This window comes from Sus scrofa, chromosome 4 (genome assembly GCF_000003025.6).
Source record: "Sus scrofa isolate TJ Tabasco breed Duroc chromosome 4, Sscrofa11.1, whole genome shotgun sequence".
NCBI lineage: Eukaryota > Metazoa > Chordata > Mammalia > Artiodactyla > Suidae > Sus > Sus scrofa.
In genome coordinates this window covers 50,707,107-50,734,384 of record NC_010446.5, presented here as the reverse complement: position 1 = coordinate 50,734,384, position 27,278 = coordinate 50,707,107, and the positions used below count along the sequence as shown (strand labels likewise).

Sequence of the window (27,278 nt, the reverse complement as noted above, 5' to 3'; positions counted from 1 at the left end):
GACACCTGAGCTGCTGCAGTTGGACTCTTAACCCATGTTGCCACAGTGGGAACTCCTTAAGACCTTTTCTATTGTTTCTGAGTTTGATTACCTTCAAACCTGAGCAAGTGATAAGCTCACAGAGCCACATTTTCACTGTTAGAAAATAGAAAATGTTAGATTTCATTTATTTATGAACATGATTATGCAGATGGCGATGGCCTCTATATAAAGCAGTGCTTTCAGTTTTCATTCTAAAAAATAATAAGAACTGCTGATGCTTAAAAAGTTCCCAGCTGCTGGTATTGAAGATAGATACTATGTGACATTTTCAAATCACTTGTTAGGGTGGGGTTGCAATAACACAAATTGTTCTTAAGGTCTCATCTCCCCTTTCTGGGTTTCCCTTGCAACAGCATAAGGAAAGCCCATCATTGCTATACACGTTTTGTTTTTATCCCTTTCTATCACCAGTGGTTCCAATCTTTCAAGCCCTTCTCTCTAAAAAAAATGTTTGAACTTGGGAGTTCCCATTGTGGCGCAGCGGAAATGAATCCAACGAGTACCCCTGAGGATGCAGATTCCATCCCTGGCCTCGCTCAGTGGGTTAAGGATCTTGCGTTGCCGTGAGCTGTGGTGTAGGTTGCAGACATAGCTTGGATCCTGCATTGCTGTGGCTGTGTCATAGGCCTGCAGCTGTAGCTCTGATTCAGCCCCTAGCCTGGGAACTTCTGTATGCCACAGGTAGGGCCCTAAAAAAAAAAAAAAAAAAATTTGAACTTCGACACAAGAGTAAATTGTATTTATTAACCCAGTTAATACATTATATTCGGTGCTCAAAACTTCGGGCATCTCTAGTTGTCCTAGCTGACAAGCTAAGACTAAATGGCCATAGTACATTAAATATTTACCAGGTATTTACAATGTAAATGTAATATACAAAAGACCCAGGCCCTAGGCTGGTTGGGAAAGGCATGACATAAAAATGTCCCTCTATTCTACATGTCCCCTCCTTCCCCACTCAGTTCCTCTCCTTGAAAGTAACTTCAGTTTTTTAGGTATTTTTCTAGAAAAATCTACATATACATTGTGTATGTATATTGATACACACTCAACCTCCCCACCCCCCATTTCAAATATGTACAAATGGATCAGTTTTTTCCCCACTTAATATACCTTAGAAATATCCTCATCAATGTCATACTTTATAAACAACTGCACAGAAGTCTGTGTTTGGTATGTATCATGGCTCAATTTATCAGGCATCTATTAACAAATAATTAACTTTTTTTTCCATTAGAAAAAGTTTTGTAACTAGCTTATTCCTGCGTAGATCTTGAATTTATTTCCAAGCTAAATTTCTAGCAATGGGAGTGGTGAGTCAAAGGAATAAACTTTTTATTTATTTTTTTGTTTTTAGGGCCACACCTGCAGTACATGGAAGTTCCCAGACTAGGGGTCAACTCTGACCTGCAGCTGCTGGCCTATGCCACAGCCACAGCAATGCCATATCCTTAACCCACTATGCTTGGCCAGGAATCAAACGTGTTTCCCAGCGCTGCAGAGACAATAATCCTGTTGTGCCCAGTGGGAACTCCTAATTTTTTTTTTTTTTTTTTTGCTTTTTAGGACCACACCCACAGCATATGGAGGTTCACAGGCTAGGGATCCAATTAGAGCTACAGCTGCCAGCCTACCCCACAACCACAGCAACATCAGATCCAAGCCTCATCTGAGAACTACACCACAGCTCATGGCAACACTGGCTCCTTATTGCACTGAGCGAGGTCAGGAATAGAACCCTCAACCTCATGGTTCCATTTGGATTCGTTCCCGCTGCACTATGATGGGAACTACTGTCTTTGTTTTTATTGGAGTATTTAATATTTTTTGTTGATATATAAGGGCTCTTTGTAAATTAAGAAAGTTAAAATTATTTTCTCAGTTTGATATAATTTAAATTATAGTTGATAATTTAATTTTTATAGTTTGGGGGTTTTTACTATAGGAACATTGAAAAATTTTAATTAGCTATCATCGTCAATCTTTTCACTATATAATCTTCTGATTATTGTGTCCTACTTAGAAAGGCATTTTCTACTCCAATTCATAAATAAATTCACCTGTGTTTTCTTCCATTCTTTTGTTCTTGTTGACATATCATTTTTTATATTTAAAACCTGGGTTCATCTAAAATTTATTTGGTGTAAGGAATGAGACTAGGCATCCAGCTCAAATTGTGTTTCCCCATTGCTATCCAGTTGTTTCTGTACCATTTCCATAAATAAGCAGGTAGAAGAAATTATTCTAGTTTAAGGCAGGAAGACATCATTGATGTACTTGAAGCATGTTGTTAGTGCCTATGTTTCTTGCTTGTGCAATCAATCTTCCTGTCGGCACTGTAGTCTAAGGTTTATTTATAGGCACAGATGCTGACATTTTTAAAGAATCCACCAATATAAAACTAGTTGAGGCTGAAGATCAGATGTGAACTTGGGTTTGATGTAGTCCAAAGCTCAAACACTTTCCTTGAGAAGGATTCTGGAAAGCCTTCCTAGAAGGGCTGACATGATAGCCAAGCCTGAAATGGAATTTTGGAATGGAGTGGAATTCAGAGATTCAGGAGAAAGCTGAGTATCTGGTGTTGAAGCATGAAGATGGGAAGGATGCTGCCTGCAGGACTAATAACTGGTCAGTTTTGGTTGGAGCAGGCTGTGCAAAACAAAGGGTGGGGGAGAAAAATGAGGAAGGGATGCTAGAGAAGGAAATTCCAGTCAGATTATGGAGTCTTCAGTGGCAGGCTCAGGAAGTTGGTCTTTATCACATCAGAGTATTTTTCGTGTGTGTGTATGTGTGTATATGTGTTGTTAGTATCTGCAAGACCCTTCCTTAAAAAAATCTCAAATAGAAACCCCAAGTGTAAAAGAAACGAAAGAAAAGGCCAGGTTTGCTCTCATAGCAGCTGAGGTGAAGTAGAACATGACTGAGCTTTGGACCAAGTCAGACAGTTCATATCTAATCTCGAAGGCTGTCTGTGAGAGAGGCTTTGCAAGCAGTGGTGCTTGGATAATAGCAAGTCACCATTGATCATTCGTCAAAATAATTGCTATTGAACGTGAATTTTGAAAAGAAAAATTTACATCATTATGAAGTGTCTGATGCTAAGGGAAAAAGGGAGAGGCTGGAAGCAGACATCTGTGAGCATGAAGCCCGGCTCTGCCTGCCCCAACCACATGAATTGGAGCAGTTCATTTCACCTCAGAGTCCTCATTTTTAAAAACAATAGTGGAGTTCCCGTCGTGGCGCAATGGTTAACGAATCCCACTGGGAACCATGAGGTTGAGGGTTGGATCCCTGGCCTCGCTCAGTGGAGTAAGGATCCGGCGTTGCCGTGAGCTGTGGTGTAGGTCATAGACGCGGCTGGGATCCTGCGTTGCTGCGGCGTAGGCGGGTAGCTACAGCTCCGATTCAACCCCTAGCCTGGGAACCTCAATATGCCTTGGGAAACGGCCCTAGAAGAGGCAAAAAGACACACACACACACACAAAAAAAAGACAATAGTGTAATTCCCTGGTGGCCTAGTGGTTAAGGATCCAGTGTTGTCATTACTATTGCTCAGGTCATTGCTGTGGCTTGGGTCCGACTCATGCCTTGTGTGCGGCCAAACTTCCACATGCCTTGTGCGCAGTCAAAAAATAAATAATGTTAGGGAGAATAAATCACCATAATCTTAAATAATCTTAAGTATAGTATCTTACTGTAACAGGGTTTTGAAAACTAAATAAGTCAGTTTTAATACAACTCAATGCTTGGCACATGGTAAGGTTGCAAATGGTAAATATTACTGTTAGATATCAGGGAGAGGCTTCAAAAAGTAAACCATAAAGTGGAGTTCCCGTCATGGCGCAGTGGTTAACGAATCCGACTAGGAACCATGAGGTTGAGGGTTCGGTCCCTGCCCTTGCTCAGTGGGTTAACGATCTGGCGTTGCCGTGAGCTGTGGTGTAGGTTGCAGATGCAGCTCGAATCCCGCGTTGCTGTGGCTCTGGCGTAGACTGGCGGCTACAGCTGATTGGACCCCTGGCCTGGGAACCTCCATATGTCGCGGGAGCGGCCCAAGAAATGGCAAAAAGACAAAAAAAAAAAAAAAAAAAAATAGGGAAAACCTTGGGGAGAGGGATAAACTAGGAGATTGGGATTAACATATACACACTACTATTTATAAAATAGATAGGTCACAAGGACCTACTGTATGGCACAGGGAAATCTACTCAATATTCTATATGGGAAAAGAATCTGAAAAAGAATGGATATATGTATATGTATAATGGTTCACTTTGCTGTACACTGAAACTAACACAACATTGTAAGTCAACTCTACTCCAGTAATTTTTAACAAAATATAAACTCTGTTCCAAAAAATATTACATAAAATTCCAAATATTTCTAATCATTAGAAAAATTTAAGAACTGTATTAAGAATACCGGTTGTGGAGTTCCTGTCATGGTGCAGTGGAAACGAATCTGACTAGGAACCATGAGGTTGCAGGTTCAATCCCTGGCCTCGTTTGGTGGGTGAAGGATCCAGTGTTGCTGCGAGCAGTGGTGTAGCACAGACGCGGCTCGGATCTGGCGTTGCTGTGGCTCTGGTGTAAGCCAGTGGCTACAGCTTCGATTCGACCCCTAGCCTGGGAACCTCCATATGCCGCGGGAGCGGCCCAAGAAATAGCAAAAAGACAAAAAAAAAAAAAAAAAATGTCTAGTTAAGGCTTGCATCGTCCATTTAGACACGGTCTTCAACACTCCCTTTTATCTTATAATCTTCAGGTATTTAGTTACTTATCAGACCCCCAAAGATATTTACTCTGACTAGAGGTTTTACCTACATCTCTACACAAAAACCCTGCAAAGAAATGTTTATATCTCCCATTTTCAAGTTAGAGAAACTGAGGCTCAATGAATTAATGTGAATTTCAAAGTCATGACATTATTAAGAGATTTGGAAAGAATTTGATTTCAGATCCATCATTCTAGAAAGCTAATGTAATCTTGCACTGGCCCAGTAGTTTACAAAAAGGCCTTAAAAAATAAATATATTCCTGGGAGTTCCCTGGTGGCTCAGTGAGTTAAAGATCTGATGTTGTTACTGCTGTGGCTCTGGTTACTTCTGTGGCTCAGGTTCGAGTCCTTGCCCAGGAACTTCTGTACACTGTAGACATGGCCAAAAAAAAAAAAAAAAAAAGTATTTCTGATACCTATCCCAGGAGTGGGACCCACCTGTATTTTGGAAGGTACCCAGTTTATTCTGATCTGCAGCCCTGATAAAAAATGCCTCAATAGGATGCATTTTATGACCTGAAAGTCACTTTCACAATTATTCTATGAAGTTTTTTGCTACAGCTAATTACACAGATAGCATTATCTCCTTGTTAGAGGCCAGAGAGTTCAACTGCACCAAAACCTAGGTATTCTGAATCTCAATCCATGGTTTGTCCCAACATGTCATGCGATTTGCCTGCCCTGGCAGCATCCAGGTGTGCTCTGCAGAGCCTGGAGATGTGTTACCATAACAAAAGGTGTACCTGTGCAGGACAGGTGTCCAATAGTTCTGAAACTATTTTTCTTATCTCTCTTTGAGAACATATTGCAAAATCAAGTGTCTATCTAGCACCTGTGAATTTCTATCAAGTAGGATTACTTCCTGCTCTATTAGGAAATGTCCAAGGCATCATATGAAAATGATTAAGTCAAACCTAATATATATAGTCTAAATTTAAGGTGACATGATAAATATAATCTAAGCATTGCACATGTGTGTGATATAATTATTGTAAATGTGAAACTTGTTTTGGAAATCTGGAATGGATATTTTTAAATGCTTAATAGCAGGCAGATCTGGAAGTTTTGTGTACTATAATTATACACAGTGGCATGAAACAAAGGAATGAATCCAATAGCATTTTAATTGAGACTATGTAATATAGGCTTAGATTGTTTTATTTTTCTTCCCTCCTACTCAACAGTTTCCAGCAGCATTTCAACTTCTGTCTTTTGAGATTAGCCATCTGATTTAAATAATCTTTTAATATTCAAAATACTAATTTATTTTAAGGTTATTTTAACCTTTTAAAATAATCAAATCTTCCCAATATAGATGAGTAAGGAAATATAATCTTCAATATTCCACATTAATATCAACCAAGAATTGTAGGTTAAGGAACACACAGTGAAGAAATCTTTTTTTTTTTTTTTTTTTAGGACAACACCTGCATGATATGGAAGTTCCCAGGCTAGGAGTCAAATCAGAGCTGCAGCTGTCAGCTACAGCCACAGCCAGAGCAACTCAGGATCCAAGCTGTGTCTGCAACCTATACCATAGCTCATAGCAATGCCAGATCCTTAACCCACGAGCAAGGCCAGGGATCAAACCTGCATCCTCATAGATACCAGTAGGATTCTTAACCCACTGCACCATAATGGGAACTCCAAGAAATCTTTGAAGATTCATGTATAACAGCTAATCAAAGTCTTGCCTCTCCCAGTGATGTTTTATAACTCTTCTACATTCTTTGCACAGTGCTGTACATTAGGGGGCTGTACACCTTGGTTTACCCTAAAGAGTTTCCCAGGATCTGGTCTTTTCAGTGCTAAAACCAGGAAAGTCCTCAGTAAACTGGATGAGTTGGTTAATTCATCACTTGTTAGTCAAAACCTGAATAACATAATTCTGTGTCACTAAGCATGTACATTCTAATAGAACAGACATGTATCCCCAAAGGATAAAAAAAATAAGACAGAATTAAACAACAGCTATCTTAGAGGCTTAAACATTCAGTTGAAGGAGTCTGGAGGATGAAATAACTCCTTATTTTTAAAGATTTTACACAGAAAGTAGAATTTGAGTCAGTATTTCAAGGGGGCCTCAGATTGAAGGAATATGCGCATTATGAGACACAAAAAGACTTTGTATCTGGAGATAAGTCATCTCATATGTGGCTGGAGCCTGGCCAAGAGCAGGAGCATGGACTGAGGTATGAGAGACAAAAGCCTGGCTCAACTTAGGACTCTGATCTCAGTCTCTATGAATAACAGTCTATCAAGGAAGGCTTTTCAGAAAGGGTGCTAGCATTTGCAGGGTTCAAGCAGCCAAGTCTTTGTAGCTAGTAACTAGATACACTAAGTTGTGACATCAGGGCACTCCAAATATCACTTCAGAGGTGCCATTTTTTCTTTTTCATTTGTTTGTGTTTAGTTTTCTGCTCTTACTGCCTTGAAAAGTGAGGGGGAATGAACTGATTTATGTTTCCAGAAGATGATTCTGCTGGTATTGTGAAAGATGCCTTGAAGAAATGGGGCGTGGAGCAGAGAAACCACAGATGAAGCTACTTTAAAAGTTTAGACTGGAAATGTTGACATTAGCGATCGGTAGGAGGGGACAGTGGTTAGATGCATTTGAGAGGCAGACTTAACAGAATTTGGCTTGTTTGTTTGTTTGTTTGTTTGTTTATTTATTTATTATTTTATAGTCACACCTGTGGCATATGGAAGTTCCTGGACTAGGGGTCAAATAGGAGCTGCAGCTGCTGGCCTGCTCCACAACCAGGGCAACACCAGATCTAAGCTGCATGTGTGGTCTATGCCTCAGCTTGGAGCAATGCCAGATCCTTAAGCCACTGAGTAAGGTCAGGGATTAAACCTGCATTATCACAGAGACTATATTGGGTTTTTAACCCTTTGAGCCACAATGGGAACTCCCAATATCTTTATTTATGACCAGTGAGAGAAAATAGTCAATGTTTCCTGAGAACTCTAAGCTAAGGGAAGAAAGAATTTGCAAGTTAAAGGATTTCGTTTTTATTTCTAATCAAAAAGAATAAGAAGCTCATTTAAATTAGATAAAGTAATATAAAAAATCAGTCATCCAGAGTTCCCATGATGGCTCAGTGGTTAATGAACCCGATTGGTATCCATGAGAACGTGGGTACGATCCCTAGCCTTTCTCAGTGCGTTAAGGATCTGGCTTTGCTGTGAGCTCGGTGTAGGTCGCAGACATGGCTCGGATCTGGTGTTGCTGTGGCTGTGGTGTGTAGGCCAGCCGCTGTAGCTGTGATTCAACCCCTAACCTGAGAACTTCCAGATGTCGCAGGTGCAGCCCTAAATAGACAAAAGACAAAAAAAAATCCTAATCTCTCCATGATTTGATGTATTTATACGCTTTCTATATGTTTTAAAAGAATTAAAATCACTCCATAAAATAATTGAACTAATTTTTAATATATTATCAGCATTTTTTTCATGTCAAAGCTTTTTCTAATATTTTTTAGTGACTATGCAGTCTTACATCTGGTCATGAATATTTTAGGTATGTTTTCTGTCTGAATATTTTAGGTATGTTTATATTCTGATAAAGAATATCTCCAAGTCTCATAGTATTTGATTTGTTAAATTCTGATTTCAAGGAGTTCCCGTCGTGGTTTAGCAGTTAATGAAGCCAACTAGCATCCATGAGGACGTGGGTTTGATCCCTGGACTCAATCAGGGATACCACGTTAAGGATACCACATTGCTGTGAGCTGTGGTGTAGGTTGCAGACGCAGCTTGGATCCTGCGTTGCTATGGCTGAGGTGTAGGCTACAGCTCCAATTGGACCCCTAGCCTGGGAACCTCCATATGCCGTGGGTGCACCCCCACCTCCCAAAATAATAAAGCCAAAAAAACCTCTACTTTCAGGAATCAAATTCCCAGAGTTTCCACTGTGGCTCAAAAAATTAAGGACCCAACGTTGTCTCTGTGAGGGTGTGGGTTCAATCCCTGGCCTTCCTTGCTCAGTAGGTTTAGGTCACAGATGTGGCTCAGATCTGGTGTTGCCATGGCTGTGGCATAGATCTGCAGCTACAGCTCCAATAGGAACCCTAGCCTGGAAGCTTCCATATGCTGCAGGTGCTGTGGTAAAATTAAAAAAAAAAAAAAAAAAGAACCAAATTCTCAGTAATACTATGAGATTGATGATTTAACACCACTGCATATTTATGATTCTGATTTATTGTCCAGAGTAGTTCTCCTGAAGTCTTAAAGATTGCACCAATGTAAAGGGCAAAAATATCTCAATTCTACCTACTGATAAGGCTTTCCTCATGTAAAATGTCTAACCACTTTAATTAAAGAACACTGGTGTTCTTCAGCCAAAAGTGATATTTGATCTATCTATAACTGAGTAATGTTCACTTAATCAGCATAACGTTTATTAGGTAACTGCTATGAATGACTGTCTGAGCTAGATTCTAATATTAGAGATGAATTGAATATAGACTTTGTTCTCTAAGCCAGTGAAAGTGTTACCTAAGGTGCAGACTCCAAGACCACGCCTCTAAAAATTAAGTTTTAGTAGCTCTCAGGAATCACACTTTTTAGGAAGCCCTCCAGTGACCCTGATGCAATGGGAAATTCTTACAGCCAATAAATGAGTTCAAGGTCTACAACATACCAGTTGTGGGACTCTGAAAAAAGTTCCTTAGTCATTCAAAGCCTTGTTTTCCTCATCTGGAATAATAATAATTACATACAATGTAGAATTGTGAGTTTAATTGAAAACAGTACCAGCTGTGTATCTTGTGAGGCCCACTGACATGAAAACACTAGGCCCCTGGTAAAAAAATCTTTAGTGGGAGTTCCCCTAAGGGAATCCCTTAAGGATTCCACATCGTCACTGCTGTGGCTCAAGTTTGATCCCTGGACCAGGACCTTCCCCATGGCATGGGCAAAGCCAAAAAAATATTTTTTTAAAAAAAGGAGAACAAAAGCATAGAATTAAACCAAGCATGGGACCCATCTAAATGTGGAGCACATTGCACATCCATGAAGCTGGTTGATTGAAAAAAATTGTGTACATATGTAATATAATAATAAATCCACATACAAATACTCAAAAAAAAGTAGCTCACTTTATGCATTAGGGTCTAATCACCTGTGAAAGTGAGAAAAGGTTACATAAAGGAGGTGATTCTCAAACTGAAGCTTAAAGGCTGGGACCCTGTTTGTACATGAGCAGGAGGCAAATCCAGAAGAGTGAGCAGAAACACACGCTAACCTGTACTGCTACTGGGTTGCTGATGCCACTTGACATCAGCATAAGTAGTATCTGAGGGTTAAGGATGTTAAGTAATGGATGTAAAAGAGCTTACGATGCTACAGCAGTTCTCCCCTGAGTGGGAAACACATCTGGGCCAAGATGGCTGTGTTCTTTGCCTTGCTTTGTCAACATTCTGGCTAGGCAGCAACCAACCACCAGGGGGCATGATTGATCCCAGTAACCTGTTTTCTAAAGTACTGCTCCTTCCCCAGCAATTGTTTATGGGACAGACTTGAGGCTGTCCCATAACCTGCAGAGATTGAAATCCACCCTGACCTTGATCCAGATAACCACTGCCCTAGTTGTATTTTATTTATCATGCTTATTTTTTAAATTGAAAATGAAGCATCTATGTTTTTTATTTTACTTTTTTTATTCTATTTTATTTTATTTTTATTTCTGTCCTCACCCATGGCACATGGAATTTCCTGGGCCAAGGACTGAACACATGCCACAGCAGCAACATGAGCTGCAGCAGTAACAACTTGGGATCCTTAACCCACTAAGCCAGAAGGGAACTCTCACATGTGTGTATTTTTTTTAAAGAATTTTTATTAAAAAATTTATTCAGTGCTCACTATAATTACTTTACATGTATTAAATTTCTTTAATTCTTACAACAACCCTATGAGGTGGCTTTTTAGAAATAGAATAGAGATTTTGTAAATAAACACTTCAGTTCCCATTTCTCAAAGCCCAGAGGTACACACTCATAAGTTTGATGCATGCCCTTCCAAAGTTTTTGTATGTGAAAGAAGTTTTATATACATGCATATGTTTATATCTAAACCACCAAATATAAATACACATAGTTTATTTTATTTTTTAGAACAGATTATAAGATTACATTACATATTGTTTACAGTCTTTTTTATATCATCTATTAAGAATTTTCTACATAAGTGCATATAGATCTCTTAAAGCATACATTGTATCCCATTGTGCTGGGTATATTGTAATTTATTTAATCATCCCTTTTTTGTCCATCTAGTTTGTTTCATTTCTTTGCTATTTCAAGTAATGATGCAACAGACATCATTGTACATATATATTTGCTTTCTCATGCCAGAATTTCTTTGTGATGGATTCCCAGAAGTGAAATTGCTTTGTCAACAGCTATGCAGTTTTAGATTTAGATAGATACTAGCAGATTGCTCTTTCATACACCATCAGTGTGTGAAAGTTTCATTCCTCTTCCTATCCTCTTAGCTGTGTGGTTTTTTTTTTTTTTTTCTTTCCTCATTGGAAGAAATAAGATTCTCCCAAGTCTTTTGTGACTGGTGTTTTCAGTATGCTAAAGATGAGATCCACTGGTTCCTGTTCTTGACCAGGTGGAGAACAGGGTATGACAGAACACAAATTTAACTGTCTAACTGGCAAGAAGGACCACTCCATTGGTACCTTCCTATGAAGTTCTGTAATACTAACAGACATGGCTAGAGAAGGGGCAATATTAGAGCAATTACTCTAATGTTATTGTCCTCAATAGAAAAGTATAGAAAAAGTAAGGAATAGGCAGCTATGACCTCTAGAAAAAGTGCCAGTTATCTCCTTCAGTTCTATTTACCCAGTGTATATCAGAGTTAAGACTTCTGTAAGCATAGAGAAATTTTTATTCATGGATTGAAAAACAATCATCATTGGAGTTCTATTGTGGCTCAGCAGGTTAAGAATCCGATGCAGTCTCTGTGAGGATGCAGGTTTGATTCCTGGCCTTGCTCAATGGGTTAAGGATCTGGCATTGCCACAAGCTTTGGCATAGGTCATAGATGCAGCTCAGATCCAGTGGTGCTGTGGCTGTGGTTGTGGCTGGCAGCTGTAGCTCTAATTCAGCCCCTAGCCTGGGAACTTCTATATGCCACAGGTGAGGCTGGAAAGAAAGAAAAAAAAAAAAAAAGGAAGGAAGGAAGGAAGAAAGAAAGAGAAAGAAAGAAAGACAATCATCATCATGTCTCTTCTGTGTAGATATGATTCAGGCTTCTTGGAGGCCAAATATATGTTCTGAATGAGGTCCCTAACACTAAGGATATTATAACTAATAAAGATGGGTAGGAATCATCTGTAAATATTTACATTTGAAATGAACATGTAAAATGATTTACCCAAGAGCACACAATTGAATGGTGTCAGAATTAGTGCTGGAATCCAGGTCTTAGCTCCTTAGATACATAATAAATATTTGTGAATGAATGAGCTAACTCTTCTTTATGTTCACCATTGTTACTGTGAATGTATGTTGGAAATTAATTTTACACCAAGATAAATATAAATTTAGAGTAAAAAAACAGAAATTTAGAGAGAGAGAAAAAGATATCACTTCTAGATGGAAACATTTTAAAGGCTTAATGGAGGGAGTTCCTGCTGTGATGCAGTAGGTTAAGGATCCAGCATTGCCCCAGCTGAGGCTCAGATTTAATGTCTGGCATGGGAACTTCCATATACCACAGAGGAAAAAAATAAGCTTAACGGAAAACATTGGAGTTCCCTGGTGGAGCAGAGGGTTAAGGATCCAGCATTGTCATTGCTGTGGCATGGAAAAAAAAAAAAATTAGTGGAAAATTTGGTATTTGAATATGGCCTTAAAGGATGGGAAGGTTTTAGCAATTGGTGGGGAAGGCATGTTTTTTCCATCTAGAGAAGATGAGGAACACTGATGTAGAAAAGGACAAATAAGTTTGAAGAGTTTTTAATCCAAACAAATGGGCTAGACCAAGATTGTAGAGAATCTTAAGCACTAGAGAAAAGATTCCAGAGCTATCACAGGTTTGAGAAATTCAGAGTGATCAGCATTCTTCTTCTAAAACGTGCTTTTATCAGCAGTGCTGACTTCTGAGTAATTTTTCAGTATTTAATTTTCCTAGAAGGAAACAAATGAATGTGACAGCAAAATTAATTGCTTTAAAATTACTTTATTTTTCACTTCCTCTATTTAAAAAATTGAAAACTTAAGGGAAGTAAGAAATGTTATCCAAAATGTCAAATTTCAAGAGAGTTGAATGTTGAGGGAGCTATTCAAAACCTCTGCAGTGTGTTGAGCAAATCCAACTGAATGGCCGTGCTGCCCCACCAGAGTATACAGAATTAGCATTGGATCGGATAAATGTGGGGTATAACAGAAATTTACCAAGGTAATCAAGGAAAACTTACATTGGAAAATTAACACATTGGAAAATTAACACACTGGTTAAGGGTGGATCAGCACCTTTCATGAGGAATGTCACTGAATAAAGAAATAATTTAGAGCACCTAATGTATTTCACACACCCCTATCTTTTCTATGAACAGTTACTACTGATTGTGCATCTTATGTCCCTGTTCTATATTTTCTATGGGTACAAGTGTGACCTAGGAAACATATCACAGCTCTGCCTGCCTAAAACAGACTTGTGGTCACTGAAAACACTATACTATGTATAGTGACCCAACCTCTTAGATAGAAGGAACCAGTCCTGACATCACAATGTGGCACCTGTCATGAAGTCAAGCCTTGGTCACAAGGCCTTGAGATGATGTATCTGTTGTTATTTCCAAGTTCACCAAGTTATTTCCTATCCAATCGTGATTGAAAGGAGAAGTTCAGACTGAATCTTGAAGAGCTTCCATCTTAACAAAGGGGTTCAGACTTTTTATACATAAAAGCAGCGTTCTTCATGACAAGTTAATTGGCATTGTTCCGAGATTGATGTTTATATTCCCAGAGATAACCTTAAACTTTTTGAAGTTCAGATATCTTAAAGGAAACATCGTATGACATGATGACCAACCAAGGATAATTCTAGGTTACAAGATGCAGAACAGGATGGTAACAGGTTTTATAGAAGATATAAATCAGACTGGAGGGCCAATATTCCAACAGGTATTATGATTTATGGTCTTTGGATGTTGTGTCTTCCACATAACTCTTCTACTCAGCTTCTTGTCCCCACCCTATACCAGAGATTAATGCCTTATCTTCTAAATGCAATAGGTAAATTCAGAGAAGGTTTTTTTTTTTTTTTTTTTACTAGAACTAAGTGTAAAAGTACAGCAGTGTAGAAATCTCAAGATTGAGGAAAGAGTATAACCATTGTTATTTTTTTTTCCCTAAAGATTATGTATGTGGCTTATCATTTTCTCCTCCCCTTCCTCCGAGGTCTGGTTTATAGGGAATTATCTTCCTCTAAGGGTGTGTGACCCTCCTTCTTTACCAGAGGCACTGCACTGGTGCTTTCATATGTATTACTAATCCTGGTGCCAACCATTCCAGTTGAATAAATATTTTGAGACTCAGGAAGTGGAGCACTTGTTCAACTGATTTTTAAGTAACAAAGCTGAGCTTAGAATTAGACTTATCTGTTTCAAAGCTTAGGCTCTTTTTACTGTGACAGTTTATAATTTCTGAACTGTTTTCATATGTGTGATTCAATTTAATTTGCACAGCGACCATGTGAACAGAGTAGCATTCTCTCATTTCCCAGCTCTTGATGCCAAGCTTCTTGAAAAGGAAAGTCTCTACTCTCATATTCTCATACAATTATTTACTCAACTCACTTCAGTCTTATTTTCTACCCTATCGTGCCCCCCCAACCATTTTAGTTTCTAAGTCCAATGGATATGTTTTCAGCTTTTTCGTGACTCACCACAGTATTCACAGTTGACGTCCTTGTCCCCTCCATTCTGCGATGACACTTTCTCTTTGTGCTCCTTTGACGATTCTGGCCCTTCTTCATTCTTCCTTGCAAAGCCTTTTTCCTGCCCATCAAAAGTTTTGGGGGGGGTCTGTTCTAGTCTTTCTTTTAAAATGTGTACTTTATTCTTAATGGTACTATTCACAATAACTGGAGAAGTAATGAGAAACCTGTACTAAAGGGTCGTGTGTACAATCATGAGAAATATGCGTTTCGTTCCAATGACAGAAGGAAGCCATTGATGGATTTTTAGGAATGAGAGTAGTGAGGTTACTGATAAAGGTAGAGATCCCAGAAAAAGGAGAAAGATTAGAGGCAATCAGGTTTTGAGATAATATGATTGAGGTGCATATGAGAATATCAAGTAATCATATGCGTAGAAAGGAAGGGAAAGAATATGGATCTGAGGCTGAGGAGGGAAGTTTTGCCTGGAGCTGAAGATTTGCAAGTACATGGTAGGAGAAAGTGCAGCCATACCTAAAAGAAAAAAACACACTGTTAACTGTCCTATCTATTGCTCAGATCTTGGTTTCTAATACCATTCTCCCATGGACAAACCAATCTTCCTTGGAGAAACAGCTGATTTTAGCAATGGGGGAAGAAATATACAAGATGAGCTTAAACTGTCTTAGAATATCAGAATATGAGGACATGCAAAACAAAACAAAACAAAACAAAACAAAAAGCAAGGGTGGGAATATGTTAAAGCAACACGCAGGAGCCAACTGCAAGAGCTCCCGGTGGCCAAAACTGAAACAATTTGAGCAACAAAATTAAGTTGTACTGAATTATCATCCCAAATATAAAATATTTATGAGACCATTCTGCTCTAAATAAATGATTGAATAACTTAATAAATGGGGAGAAGAGACAAGTTTCCCTTGCAGAATAATTTATGTAGATGCTCCATCCTCAAGGAGGGGAACTACATTCCCCACTTTTTTTTTTTTTTTTTTTTTTCCTTTTTTAGAGCTGAACTCATGGCATATGGAGGTTCTCAGGCTAGGAGTCGAATCGGACAGCTCCAGCCTACACCACAGCCATAACAACTCAGGATCAGAGCCATGTCTGCAACTTACACTGCATCTCATGGCAACACTGGATCCTTAACCCACCAAGAGAGGCCAGGAATCAAACCTTTGTCCTCATGGATACTAGTCAGAGTTGTTTCTGCTGAGCCACATGGGGAACCCCTATTCCCCACTTTTTAAGTGGAGACTGCACATAGGGACTTCCTTCCAAAAGCACAATATGGAAGGAGGGTTATTACCTTTACAGTGGAGAAATCTGGCAAACTACCTTGGACAAGTGGTCAAGGGCAACACAAACAGTCCTCATTTATGCTAATGGTATGCACCTTTGCTATGAGTTAATGAAAACAATTCTCCCTCCTTATGCTTAGCTCATGGAGGTACAGGACTAGTTTGCAGGGACCACTAGGGTCATGAGTGGGGGCAGAGCCTTCCTCCAGGTTTCTGGATTTCCAAGTTTCCAGTTCTCTCTGCATCCCTTTAAGACTTCCCCCAGCTCCATTCTCTCCCTCACACCTGGGACTATCATGCACAGCAGTGATGGGTCCCTGAAGGAAAGGAGAAAAAGGGAAAGATTTTAAAAATATTCAAATAAATAATAACTGTCCAAATTTGGCAAAAGACAAAAGCCTATCAATTCAAGAAGCTAAGTGAATCCCAAATAGGAAAAACCCAATGAAATCCAGTGCTGCAGACTGGGGGGCTTGAACAACAGGAATTTATTTCTAAGAGTTTAGGCAGCACAGAAGCCCAAAATCAAGGTGACACCCAATTTGGTTCCCTAGTAAAGGCTCTCTTCCTCACTTGCAGAACCCTGCCTTCTCATTGCATCCTTACCTAGCAGAGGGAGAGAGAGCAAGCCCTCTGGTTGGTACACCTATAAGGACATTAATCCCATTTTGAGGGCCCCACCCTCTTGACCTCACTTGAACCTAATTAATAGACCTACAGGCCCCATCTCCATATACAATCACATTGGGGGTTAGGGCTTCAACAGGAATTCTAGGGGGACAAAATTCAGTCTATAGCAAGAGGCTGCCCAGATACTTCACTGGATAATTTAAATTGAGTGATTTAACAGTTTCATTTTAAATAATGACATTCACAATATACCAGACATTGGATTAGGCTCATCTGTGGCTCAGAACTGATCCCTAGCTCAGGAACTCCATATACCATGGGGCAAACAAAAAAAAAGAAAGAAAAAGGGAAAAAAAAAAAAAGGAGTTTCTGTGATACCTCAGTGGGTTAAGTGTCCATGAGGATGCAGGTTCAATTCCTGGCCTCACTCAGTGGGTTAAGTACACTGCATTGCCTCGAGCTGTGGTACAGCTGTGCGGGGTGGATCCGGGTTTGCTGTGGCTGTGGAGGCCTACAGCTGCAACTCTGATTTGACCCCAAACCCAGGAACTTCCATATGCCACAGGTGCAGCCTAGAAAAAGAAAAAAAGATTTCTTCACTTTGTAGTCCTTAGCCTACAACTCTTGGTTAATGTTAACATGAAGTATTAAAGATTAGGTGAAGCCCTTAAAAAAAAATGTACCAGACATATCTTTGCAGTATTAGAACTTATAATAAGAGTTTTTACATATAAACTTAAAATAAGGGGGGAATTCCTGTTGTGGCTCATTGTTAATGAACCCAACTAATATCCATGACGATGGGTGTTTGATCCCTGGCCTTGCTCAGTGGGTTAAGGATCCCACGTTGCCATGAGCTGCAGTGTTGGTCACAGTCACGGCTCAGATCTGGCCTTGCTGTGGCTATGACTTAGGCCGATAGCTACGGCCCAGATTCGACTCCTAGCCTGGGAACTTACATGTGCCACAGGTGTGGCTCTAAAAAGACAAAAACAAATTATAACAAGTGAGCTAGTGCATCATTTTCAACAACTGATTTAGGTTGTTCCAGGACAACACTCTTCAAACTTGCTGGCTTACTCTACCTCGGTGGTCATTTCCCTTGAAAGTAAGTGTAGTTAATTGTCTTATAGCCCAGTCCTTGTCTCTGTTCCTGAACCAGTCCAAGCTTGCATTTTTCTTGGAAATTTCCCAACTCAGCAGCTGCTTTATCACATGTACATTCTGATCAGTAACTTTTTTTTTTTGCTCTACTCCATAAGATTCTGTTTGTTTTAAATCATCTAGAAATTTATTGAAATCTGTTTCCTTCATGTCACTCTATTGATGAATGTTTTCCTTTTCATAAGCCTTGAATATTAATATGGTTTGGGGAAGGCCAGGTAGTGCGTATATATGCTTAGTCCAAAATCTGACTAGAAAAGCCTAAAAGGATGCACAGAAATCCTCTGGCTTTTACCTGAGTCCACCATCTCAGTAGCTGTGTCTTCAGAAAGGACCTGACACCTTTCTTCTGAACTTAATTTCTCCTAACAATGTTCTTAGAAGACCTCTCTCTGTCTGTGTCATGACAGAATGTTGATGGAATGATGGTTGTTTCTCAGCTGTTGCTAATGGCACTTAAGTACTTAAAATTTTTATCCATAGAACAGTTCCTCTAACTCACCAAATTATGGCTCTGCATTATTTATCTGATCATTTTAACACCTATTATATTAACCCAGAATGCAATAGCTATCATACAGAATATGTAGTTTAGTTAGCTCCAAGATCCTTAAATAAGTTTGGAACAGAAGGAAAAAGAACAGTGCTAAGTCCAAAAGGAAATGTTATAATATCTTGTGACTGAAGCCACTTTCTCTGAATCCAGCATGGAGCTGGAGCTTTGGCTGTGGGGTCCCAACTCTGCCCTTCTCTAGCAGTGTGACCTAGAATGTGGCATGGAACCCCTCAAAGCCTTAGTTTCTTATGTGTAAAGAGGTCCTTACAGCACTTAATTAAGGGGAGTCTTCAGTAGGAAGATGCATATAATGTATTTCATGCACGTAATGTTATGCCTGGCACATAGTGACAAACTCAGGAAGGGTTGGTAACTAGCAGTTAAGGATCCTGCATTGTCACTGCCTATGGTGAGTGTTAAATCCCTGACCCGGGGAACTTCCACTTGCCATGGGTATGGCCAAAACAAAAAACCCAAAGATTGGCATTTAAAAAATTATTTCTACAACACAAAAATTTTTGAAATCTAGTCATTTATTCTCATAATTTTAGGTGACTTCATGATTTTCACAGATGCCAATATCAGAGTTACAGAAGAAAATATTTAGAAAGAGCTATGAGTGAGAATGTCTGTCTAGACCATGAGTAGGAGAAAAATTAACCCAAGTGAGCACAATTATTTAAAACAGGAGGAGTTTGAACTAGGTGAATGAACACCCAGATGTCTCAAAGCTCAAACATTATTCAAGCAACATCAGGAGCGATTTCTTTCCTAACCATTGAAGGCATGGCCCTGGAGTCTATCAAGATTACAACCTGGATCATATGGTCAGTCTGTATTTAGTGTTCAGAAGAAACTCCATTATCCAGTAATCCCACTCCTGGGCATATATCTGGACAAAACTTTCATTCAAAAAGATGATACACCCATATGTTCATTCCAGCACTGTTTACAATAGTCAAATCAGGAAAACAACATAAATGTCCATCAACAGATGAATGGACAAAGAAGATGTGGTACATATTTACAATGGAATATTACTCAGCCGTAAAAAGAACAAAATAATGCCATTTGCAGCAATATGGATGTAACTGGTGATTCTCATACTAAGTGAACTAAGTCAGAAAGAGAAAGACAGATACCATATGATATCACTTATTTGTGAACTCTAAAATAATGGCACAAGTGAACCTATCTACAAAACAGAAAGGGACTCATAGATAAAGAGAATAGACTTGTGGTTGCCCAGAGGGAAAGGGAGGGAGTGGGATGGACTGGAAGTTAGTAGATGCAAACTATTACATTTTGAATGGATGGACAATGAGGTTCTACTACTATATAGCACAGGGAACTATACCCAATCTCTTGGTATAGAACATGATGGAAGATAGTATGAGAAAAAGAATGTGTATATACATGTATGACTGGGTCTATGCCGACTATGCTGTACAGCAGAAATTGGCATGGCACTGTAAATCAACTATGCTTTAATTTAAAAAAAAAAAAAAAAGATTGTAGCCTAGAGAAACTAAACTGTCTTCTGGGTGCATTATCCCCCTGCCACCCCAAGGAGCCAGCGATAGCTATATAACTGGTTCTTATGTGATGGGGACACACTAGAGAGGGGCAGGAAAGAAACCTCTCTCCCCTCCTATGGCCCAAATACTGAGTTCTCACTTCATTTTCTGAAACAAAAAAAAAAAAAAAAAAAAGCAAACCCTATGAGAACTGCTATTATTATCCCAACTTAGAGAAGTTAGGCCACCTAAGTAAAGAGTTGAAATAAAACCGAATTCATTTTTTATAGCCCTTGCTTTTTGCAATATAGGGCCAGACCCTTCTATTAGCTTTTTTTAAAAAAAAATCAGCACACACATGTGCACACATACACGTGTGCACACATACACGTGTGCACATCTCCCCCTTCACACTATCAGATGTAGGCTAGAGTGTTACGTGTGGGCTAAATTCTCACAGTATTGACCTTGGTGGCCCATCAACATCAATCTAATAGTCCTCTGCAAATTGGGAATGTTGGCAGCTCATATGCTTTTACATTACAGGGGTGCTGTGGGGAAAAATTAAATATCTGGAGTCTGTTAAGGATTATTAAGTGCTGGCAATTCCCCTCTCAGGTAATAGCTTTTGAGCAATAAAGGACAGTTAAATAAGCACTTTCATTTTAATATCATTTTAAGAGATAAAAATGATTCTAAAATTCCGCAATGCCTAAATTTGGTACTGCTCTTTCACAGGGGGTGGGGGTGAAGAAACTTTATAGTCACATGCTTTTTTTATAGAGGAATAATTGCCTGCTTCCAAACTTCTTTATATAAAATTTTTATTGGAGTAAATCGTAGAAGCTCCACAATGAAGGAGACTTTTTCTTGCACAGGAAGCCAGTAGCACTCCAGTGACAGTGCTTCTAAGTGACCAGGTTCGTTTTCATCCAGTGAAGGTGTTTTTTTCAAGCCTGAATTGAGCAGTGGTTGAGTCTTATCACTGTCAAACTTGGAGGACCTTGTCTCATCGCTTGGCTGTCCTTCCCCCCTTCTGATCAGCCTCTCTGCTGTCTCTCACCCCTCAGCATTTAGCCATGTTCTCTTCTTTCCCATCTTAAAAAGAACACAAACAAGAACTGAAAGCCCAAAGCTCCTTTGACCCCAGGGTCTCCATATAATTTCCTTGGCTTTGTGGTTTGAACTCTTAAAAAACAAAAAGTAAACAGACAAAACAAAACAAACCAACAAACAAAAGAACCCTCTTTATTTTCACTCATTTTAAACACACAGTGGTCAGGTTTCTGCCTTCTCCACTTTCCCCTCCACAAGTGAACTCCACTGAATGTATTTTTACTGGGTTCTCAGATGACTTCTTAGTTGCTCCATCCCATAAACACATCAATTCGACCTTGACTTTACTGTGGCCTTTGACCACTTCTTTCTAAAACTTCCTAGAATTCTCTCCCCTGGGTTTCCTCCTACTCTCTGGTCATTCCTTCTCAGGTTCACCAAGCTCCTTAAATGTTGGGGGTTCCCCAAGAGCTCTCAGGACATATACTCTAGGATGTGGGCCCAAGCATCCCAAGACTCCTGCCTCCACCTATAAACTGCCTTCCACAGAACCCCTAAGTGTCTCTGGCCCACAGCTGTCTTCTGGACTCAGACATCTGAAGCCCACTTGGTATCTCCTCATGGGTATCTGAACTCACTCTGTCCAAAAATATCTGCTCCCACTACAACATGTTCTCCCTCCAATGGCTCTCAGCTCAATAAATGGCTTCAATGTCCAACTATTATCCTAGAAACCTATGTGTCAAACTTGACAACTAAACAGAATAATCTGAGGGTTAAGAGGAAGGTTCAAGAAGCAGACTGCCTGAACAGTCTCTCTCAGCTCTCTCATTTGTTGACTGTGTCATAATGGGTGAAATTTTTACATTTCTGGGCTTTCTGTTCCATATCTGTAAAATGGGGGTAATAATAGTGCAACATCACAGTGTTACTATCATGAGTAAAAAAAAATAATTGTTGTAAAGCACCTCACTATACGTGTTAGTTTAAGACTCACAGACATAGAAAACAGACTTGTCGTTGCCAATGGGGAGGAGGGAGGGAGTGGGAGGGACAGGAGTTTGGGGTTAAGAGATGCAAACTATGACATTTAGAATGTATAAGCAATGAAGTCCTACTGTATAGCACAGGGAACTATATCCAGTCTCTTGGGATAGAACATGATGGAAGATAGTGTAAGAAAGGGAGTGTGGGGAGTTTCCATTGTGGTGCAGTGGAAACAAATCTGACTAGTATGCATGAGGATGCAGGTTCTATCCCTGGCCTTGCCCAGTTGGTCTGGCATCCAGCTTTGCTGTGAGGTGTGGTTTAGATTGTAGACACAGCTCAGATCTGGTGTTGCTGTGGCTGTAGTGTGGGCTGGCAGCTGCAGCTCTGATTTGACCTCTAGCCTAGGAATTCCCATGTGCTGGGGCACAGCCCTAAAAAAAAGGGAATTTGTGTGTATGCATGACTAGGTCACTATGCTGCACAGCTGAAATTGTTAATGAAAGATACTTTAATAAAATAAATAAATAAAGTGTTGGTTTACCTTTTCTGTTTTATGCATATTCTGTCTACATAGATCTTAACGGCCCCAGCTTAACATCATTCAGTATTTCCCATCGCCCTCAACATCCAAATTTCTCATCCTGTCTTTCAGGACCCTGCATGTTTGGCCTGGCCCCACCTGCAGTGCTCAGCCAAAGGCAAAAGAAAGTCTTTGTTCCTTGCCCTCACATCTGTGGGGCTTTTCACATGCTCTTCCTTCTGCCTAGAAGCACTTTCTCCCCGTTCCCAGCCGCCTTCACCTGGACAACAACTACTCATTCTGCAAGTTGCAGCCTGAATGTCACTCCCTAGGTTGTCTGATTCCAGACTGGTTTAGTGCCCTGCTCTGAATCCCCACGCCACCCTGTAATTTTCTTTACACAGTCTGTATGCTTCACTCTGATTGTTTGTAATGGGTTCTTTGTCCAGTACCTCCCTTAAGCTCTATTCTCTCTGAAGGAAGTGACTCTGTCTCTCCTACTTCTTGACCTCATTGCTTGAAATATCTTGAGTAGAGTTTATACTGGAGAATGAAATCACATAAAGTATGAATCTATGGACTCTTGGGGTTCTGGGAGGGGAAAAGTCTAGAAAGTTCATTATCTACTATCATGGAAGGAAAAGAATACAGACTATTTTAATTTTGAATAAATAAAACATTTTAATATTAAAATTAACAAACACTTTAAATTTTATTTTTATTTATTTTTAAGTATTTAAAAATTTGTATCCTCAATGATAGGGTTTCATCACAGATTTAAATAGTCAGTTTTTAAAGTAGAATGAAATGTTCTAGTTCTGTTTCCCAACAATTTTTTCTTTTTTTTAGGGCCACACCCACAGCATATGGAAGTTTCCAGGCTAGGTGTCAAATCAGAGCTACAACTGCTGGCCTACACCACAGCCACAGCAATGCTGGATCCAAGCCGCATCTGTGACCTACACCACAGCTCACAGCAACGCCAGATCCCCAACCCATTAAGTGAGGGAAGGGATCGAACCCACATCTTCATGGATACTAGTCGGATTCGTTAACCGCTGAGCCATGACAGGAACTCCTGTGTTTCCCATTTTTTTTTAAGCCCATAGACCATATGAGAAACCAAACAATTTGATACTCTCACTGCTGTCCTCTCCCCCATCACTTGACAATTACTGTGTAGGGGTCATCTTCTTCATAGTCCTACCAGTCAATTATTCTAATATTGAACATAGTTTTTCAAATTACAGTACCTCTGAGAACCAGGTATTTTACCCCTCCCACATCTCTCAAACCTCAGAGTTTAAAATAAAAGGAGACATATTTTCTTAATGAAAAAGTATGTGCCTGAACTGTACGTTTGTTTGTTTTGATTTGTTTTGGTTTTTTTTTTTTTTACCCATGGGATGTTTCTTATTCTTCTGTGATTGTTTTCCTAATAATCAAGACTTCTTCTAAACCAGGTGCAGTTACATGATAGACAATGTGATTCTACTGATGAACGGTGCATTGCAAAAAAAATCTGTGAAGGAAATTCTGGTGAAGTGCCACCCATTGGGCCGTTTCACAGAAATGGAAGCCGTCAACATTGCAGAGACACCATCTGATCTCTTTAATGCCATTCTGGTTGAAACACCATTAGGTATGAATGCATAAATTAATTGTATAGCTGCTTGTGTATGTATCACAGTATTAGAAAATGCACTTTCAAATCACAGTTTTCTCCATGAATACAGTGTCATACTATACAGATTCCTCGAAGTGGAAGAGACATTAAAGAATTATCTGGGAGTTCCCTTTGTGGCTCAGTGGGTTAAGAACCCAACTAGTATCCATGAAGTTGCATGTTCGATCCCTAGTTTCGCTCAGTGGGTTAAGGATCCAGCATTGCTGCAAATTGCAGCATAGGTCACAGATGCAGCTCTGATCCAGCTTTGCCGTGGCTGTGGGGAGGATGGCAGCTGCAGTTCCGATTTGACCCCTAGCCTGGAAACTTGAACTTCCACATGCTGCAGGTGCGCCCATTAAAAAAAAAATCATCTGATCCAGAGCCCTCATTTTTCAGATCAAGACAAATGAACTATAACTGCCCCAGGTCAGAGAAAATTTGTAGCTGGGAAAGAACTAGGGCTCATCTCCTAACCTCCAAACTCTTATACTTTGTTTTGTTTTGGTTTTTGGTTTATTGATTTTTTTTTTTTTTTCCATATTCGAAGCACAGGGAAGCTCCTAGGCCAGGAATCAAACCTGTGCCACAGCAGTGACTAATGCTGGAATGTAGCCCAATGAGCCACCTGGGAACTCTAAAACCCTTGTATTTTGTACTTAACCATAGCAAGTAAATTCCAGAACCTGTTATTTTTCAAAAAATTAATTTTCTAGCTGAGTTTTATATGATTAGTTTCTCATCATTTCATTTTACATTTCTGTCCTTTAATAAGGCTGTGTTTAGGAAACATTTTGTTTTGGAAATTTAGGAATGCCATTTCTCTGAGATGCTCAGGAGTGTTTGTAAAATGACTTGAAGCAATGATAAAATAAATGTTAATTTCATTGGAATTTGGCACTGACAATTGTTGTAGCATTTAAAATACTAATGGGATAATTTTATACAGTTATTACCAGGAAACTTGGAAAATAGCAAGTCACCATTGATCATTCGTCAAAATAATTGCTATTGAAAGTGAATTTTGAAAAGAAAAAATTACATCATTATAAAGTGTCTGATGCTAAGGGAAAAAGGGAGAGGCTGGAAGCAGACATCTGTGAGCATGAAGCCCGGCTCTGCCTGCCCCAACCACATGAATTGGAGCAGTTCATTTCACCTCAGAGTCCTCATTTTTAAAAACAATAGTGGAGTTCCCGTCGTGGCGCAATGGTTAACGAATCCCACTGGGAACCATGAGGTTGCGGGTTCGATCCCTGGCCTCGCTCAGTGGAGTAAGGATCCAGCGTTGCCATGAGCTGTGGTGTAGGTCATAGACGCGGCTCGGATCCTGCGTTGCTGCGGCGTAGGCGGGTAGCTACAGCTCCGATTCAACCCCTAGCCTGGGAACCTCAATATGCCTCGGGAAGCGGCCCTAGAAGAGGCAAAAAGACAAAAAAAAAAAAAAAAAGACAATAGTGTAATTCCCTGGTGGCCTAGTGGTTAAGGATCCAGTGTTGTCATTACTATTGCTCAGGTCATTGCTGTGGCTTGGGTTCAACTCATGCCTTGTGTGCCTTCCACATGCCTTGTGCGCAGTCAAAAAATAAATAATGTTAGGGAGAATAAATCATCATAATCTTAAATAATCTTAAGTATAGTATCTTACTGTAACAGGGTTTTGAAAACTAAATAAGTCAGTTTTAATACAACTCAATGCTTGGCACATGGTAAGGTTGCAAATGGTAAATATCACTGTTAGATATCAGGGAGAGGCTTCAAAAAGTAAACCATAAAGTGAATAGTTCAAGGTTGTGAGGATTAAGTAAGTTAAAGTATGTCCAGTGTTTAGGGAGGGCTTTCACATAGCAAATGCTTCCTAAGTAATCACTGCTATTTTCACCATCACTGTTAGCCTCGTCAAGCCTGTGGATTGTCTCTCCACGGTGTCCTACTTAGGGGTGAGCAGAGGGTGGTGCATTCAGGAGACATTTTCTTTTCTTTTCTTTCTTTCTTTCCTTTTTTTTTTTTTTTTTTTTGTCTTTTTAGGGCCACATCTGTGTCATGTGGAAGTTCCCGGGCTAGGGGTCAAATCAGACCTACAGTTGCTGGCCACAGCCACAACATCTCAGGATCCGAGCCATGTCTTTGACTTACATCACAGCTCACAGCAATGCCATATCCCTGACCCACTGAATGAGACCAGGGATGGAACCCGAGTCCTCATGGATATTACTCGGGTTCATTACCACTGAGCCACAATGGGAACATGGAGGAGACACTTTCTACAGTTTATAATCATGTTTTGATTATTTTGTATGGTAATTTCTGCTTTCAGCTCCATTCTTTCAAGACTGTATGTCTGAAAATACTCTAGACGAACTGAATATTGAAATACTGCGCAATAAACTATACAAGGTAACTCTTTCTCTGAATATTATGTTCTTTTTGCATAATCCATCATATCCAGAGTTCTTTATTAAATGTTACTTGCCTGTTAGCCAACTTCTGAATTATGAAGCCCTGCATCTTTGGAACAAAGCTTTTTGAGTCCTGGCCTATCTTCTGGTTAAATACATGTATGTCAACTTCCCCCATCCAAGATTCTTGGGAAGATCCCATTCTTCTCTGTATCCTTACCTCTTTACATGGTGCCTGGAACATAAAAGATGTTAACTAGATGGATGGATGGATGGTGGGTGGGTGGATAGTCGAGTAGGGTGGCTGATACCAATCCATTTCAAAACAACCAGTATACATAGTGACTCATGTGTTATGTAGTATATATCCTTTTATAAATTTCTTGAATCTTGCAGTTAATCTGTCCCCACAATTTTAATTTCCCGACGTCGTGCAGCATACCAAAGTGACCAGTTTGTGGACACTACATCATAGGCACCCCTTTGTATAGTTTGCCCAGGTGTCTAGATTATGCTGCCACCATTTGAGTGGCTCTATGTAAAAAGGGCTGAGCAAAATCTGTTCATTTTCACTCATACAACCATGGCATCTTAGGACACTCTCACAGAGTAACTGAGTACTGCCATGCCATACACCTAATTTCTTATGCTGAAACATTTGGGCCTATCAAAAGCACTGTATTATAGGCAACTTTCCTTTTTACTAAGAGTCTTATAGGCTTAAAGGAGTATTATAGGCTTAG

At 39.7% G+C, this 27,278-nt stretch overlaps 1 protein-coding gene across 1 annotated transcript in view; it reads left to right on the top strand.

Moving 5' to 3' along the window:
* Window positions 1-27,278, top strand: part of ATP6V0D2 (ATPase H+ transporting V0 subunit d2) — a 55,186-nt gene that overhangs the window by 14,989 nt on the left and 12,919 nt on the right. Inside the window, exons 3-4 of the mRNA XM_003125581.4 lie at window positions 23,934-24,112; window positions 26,454-26,533. Coding sequence (XP_003125629.1) covers window positions 23,934-24,112; window positions 26,454-26,533 — 259 coding nt within the window. The remainder of the gene's footprint in view (window positions 1-23,933; window positions 24,113-26,453; window positions 26,534-27,278) is intronic.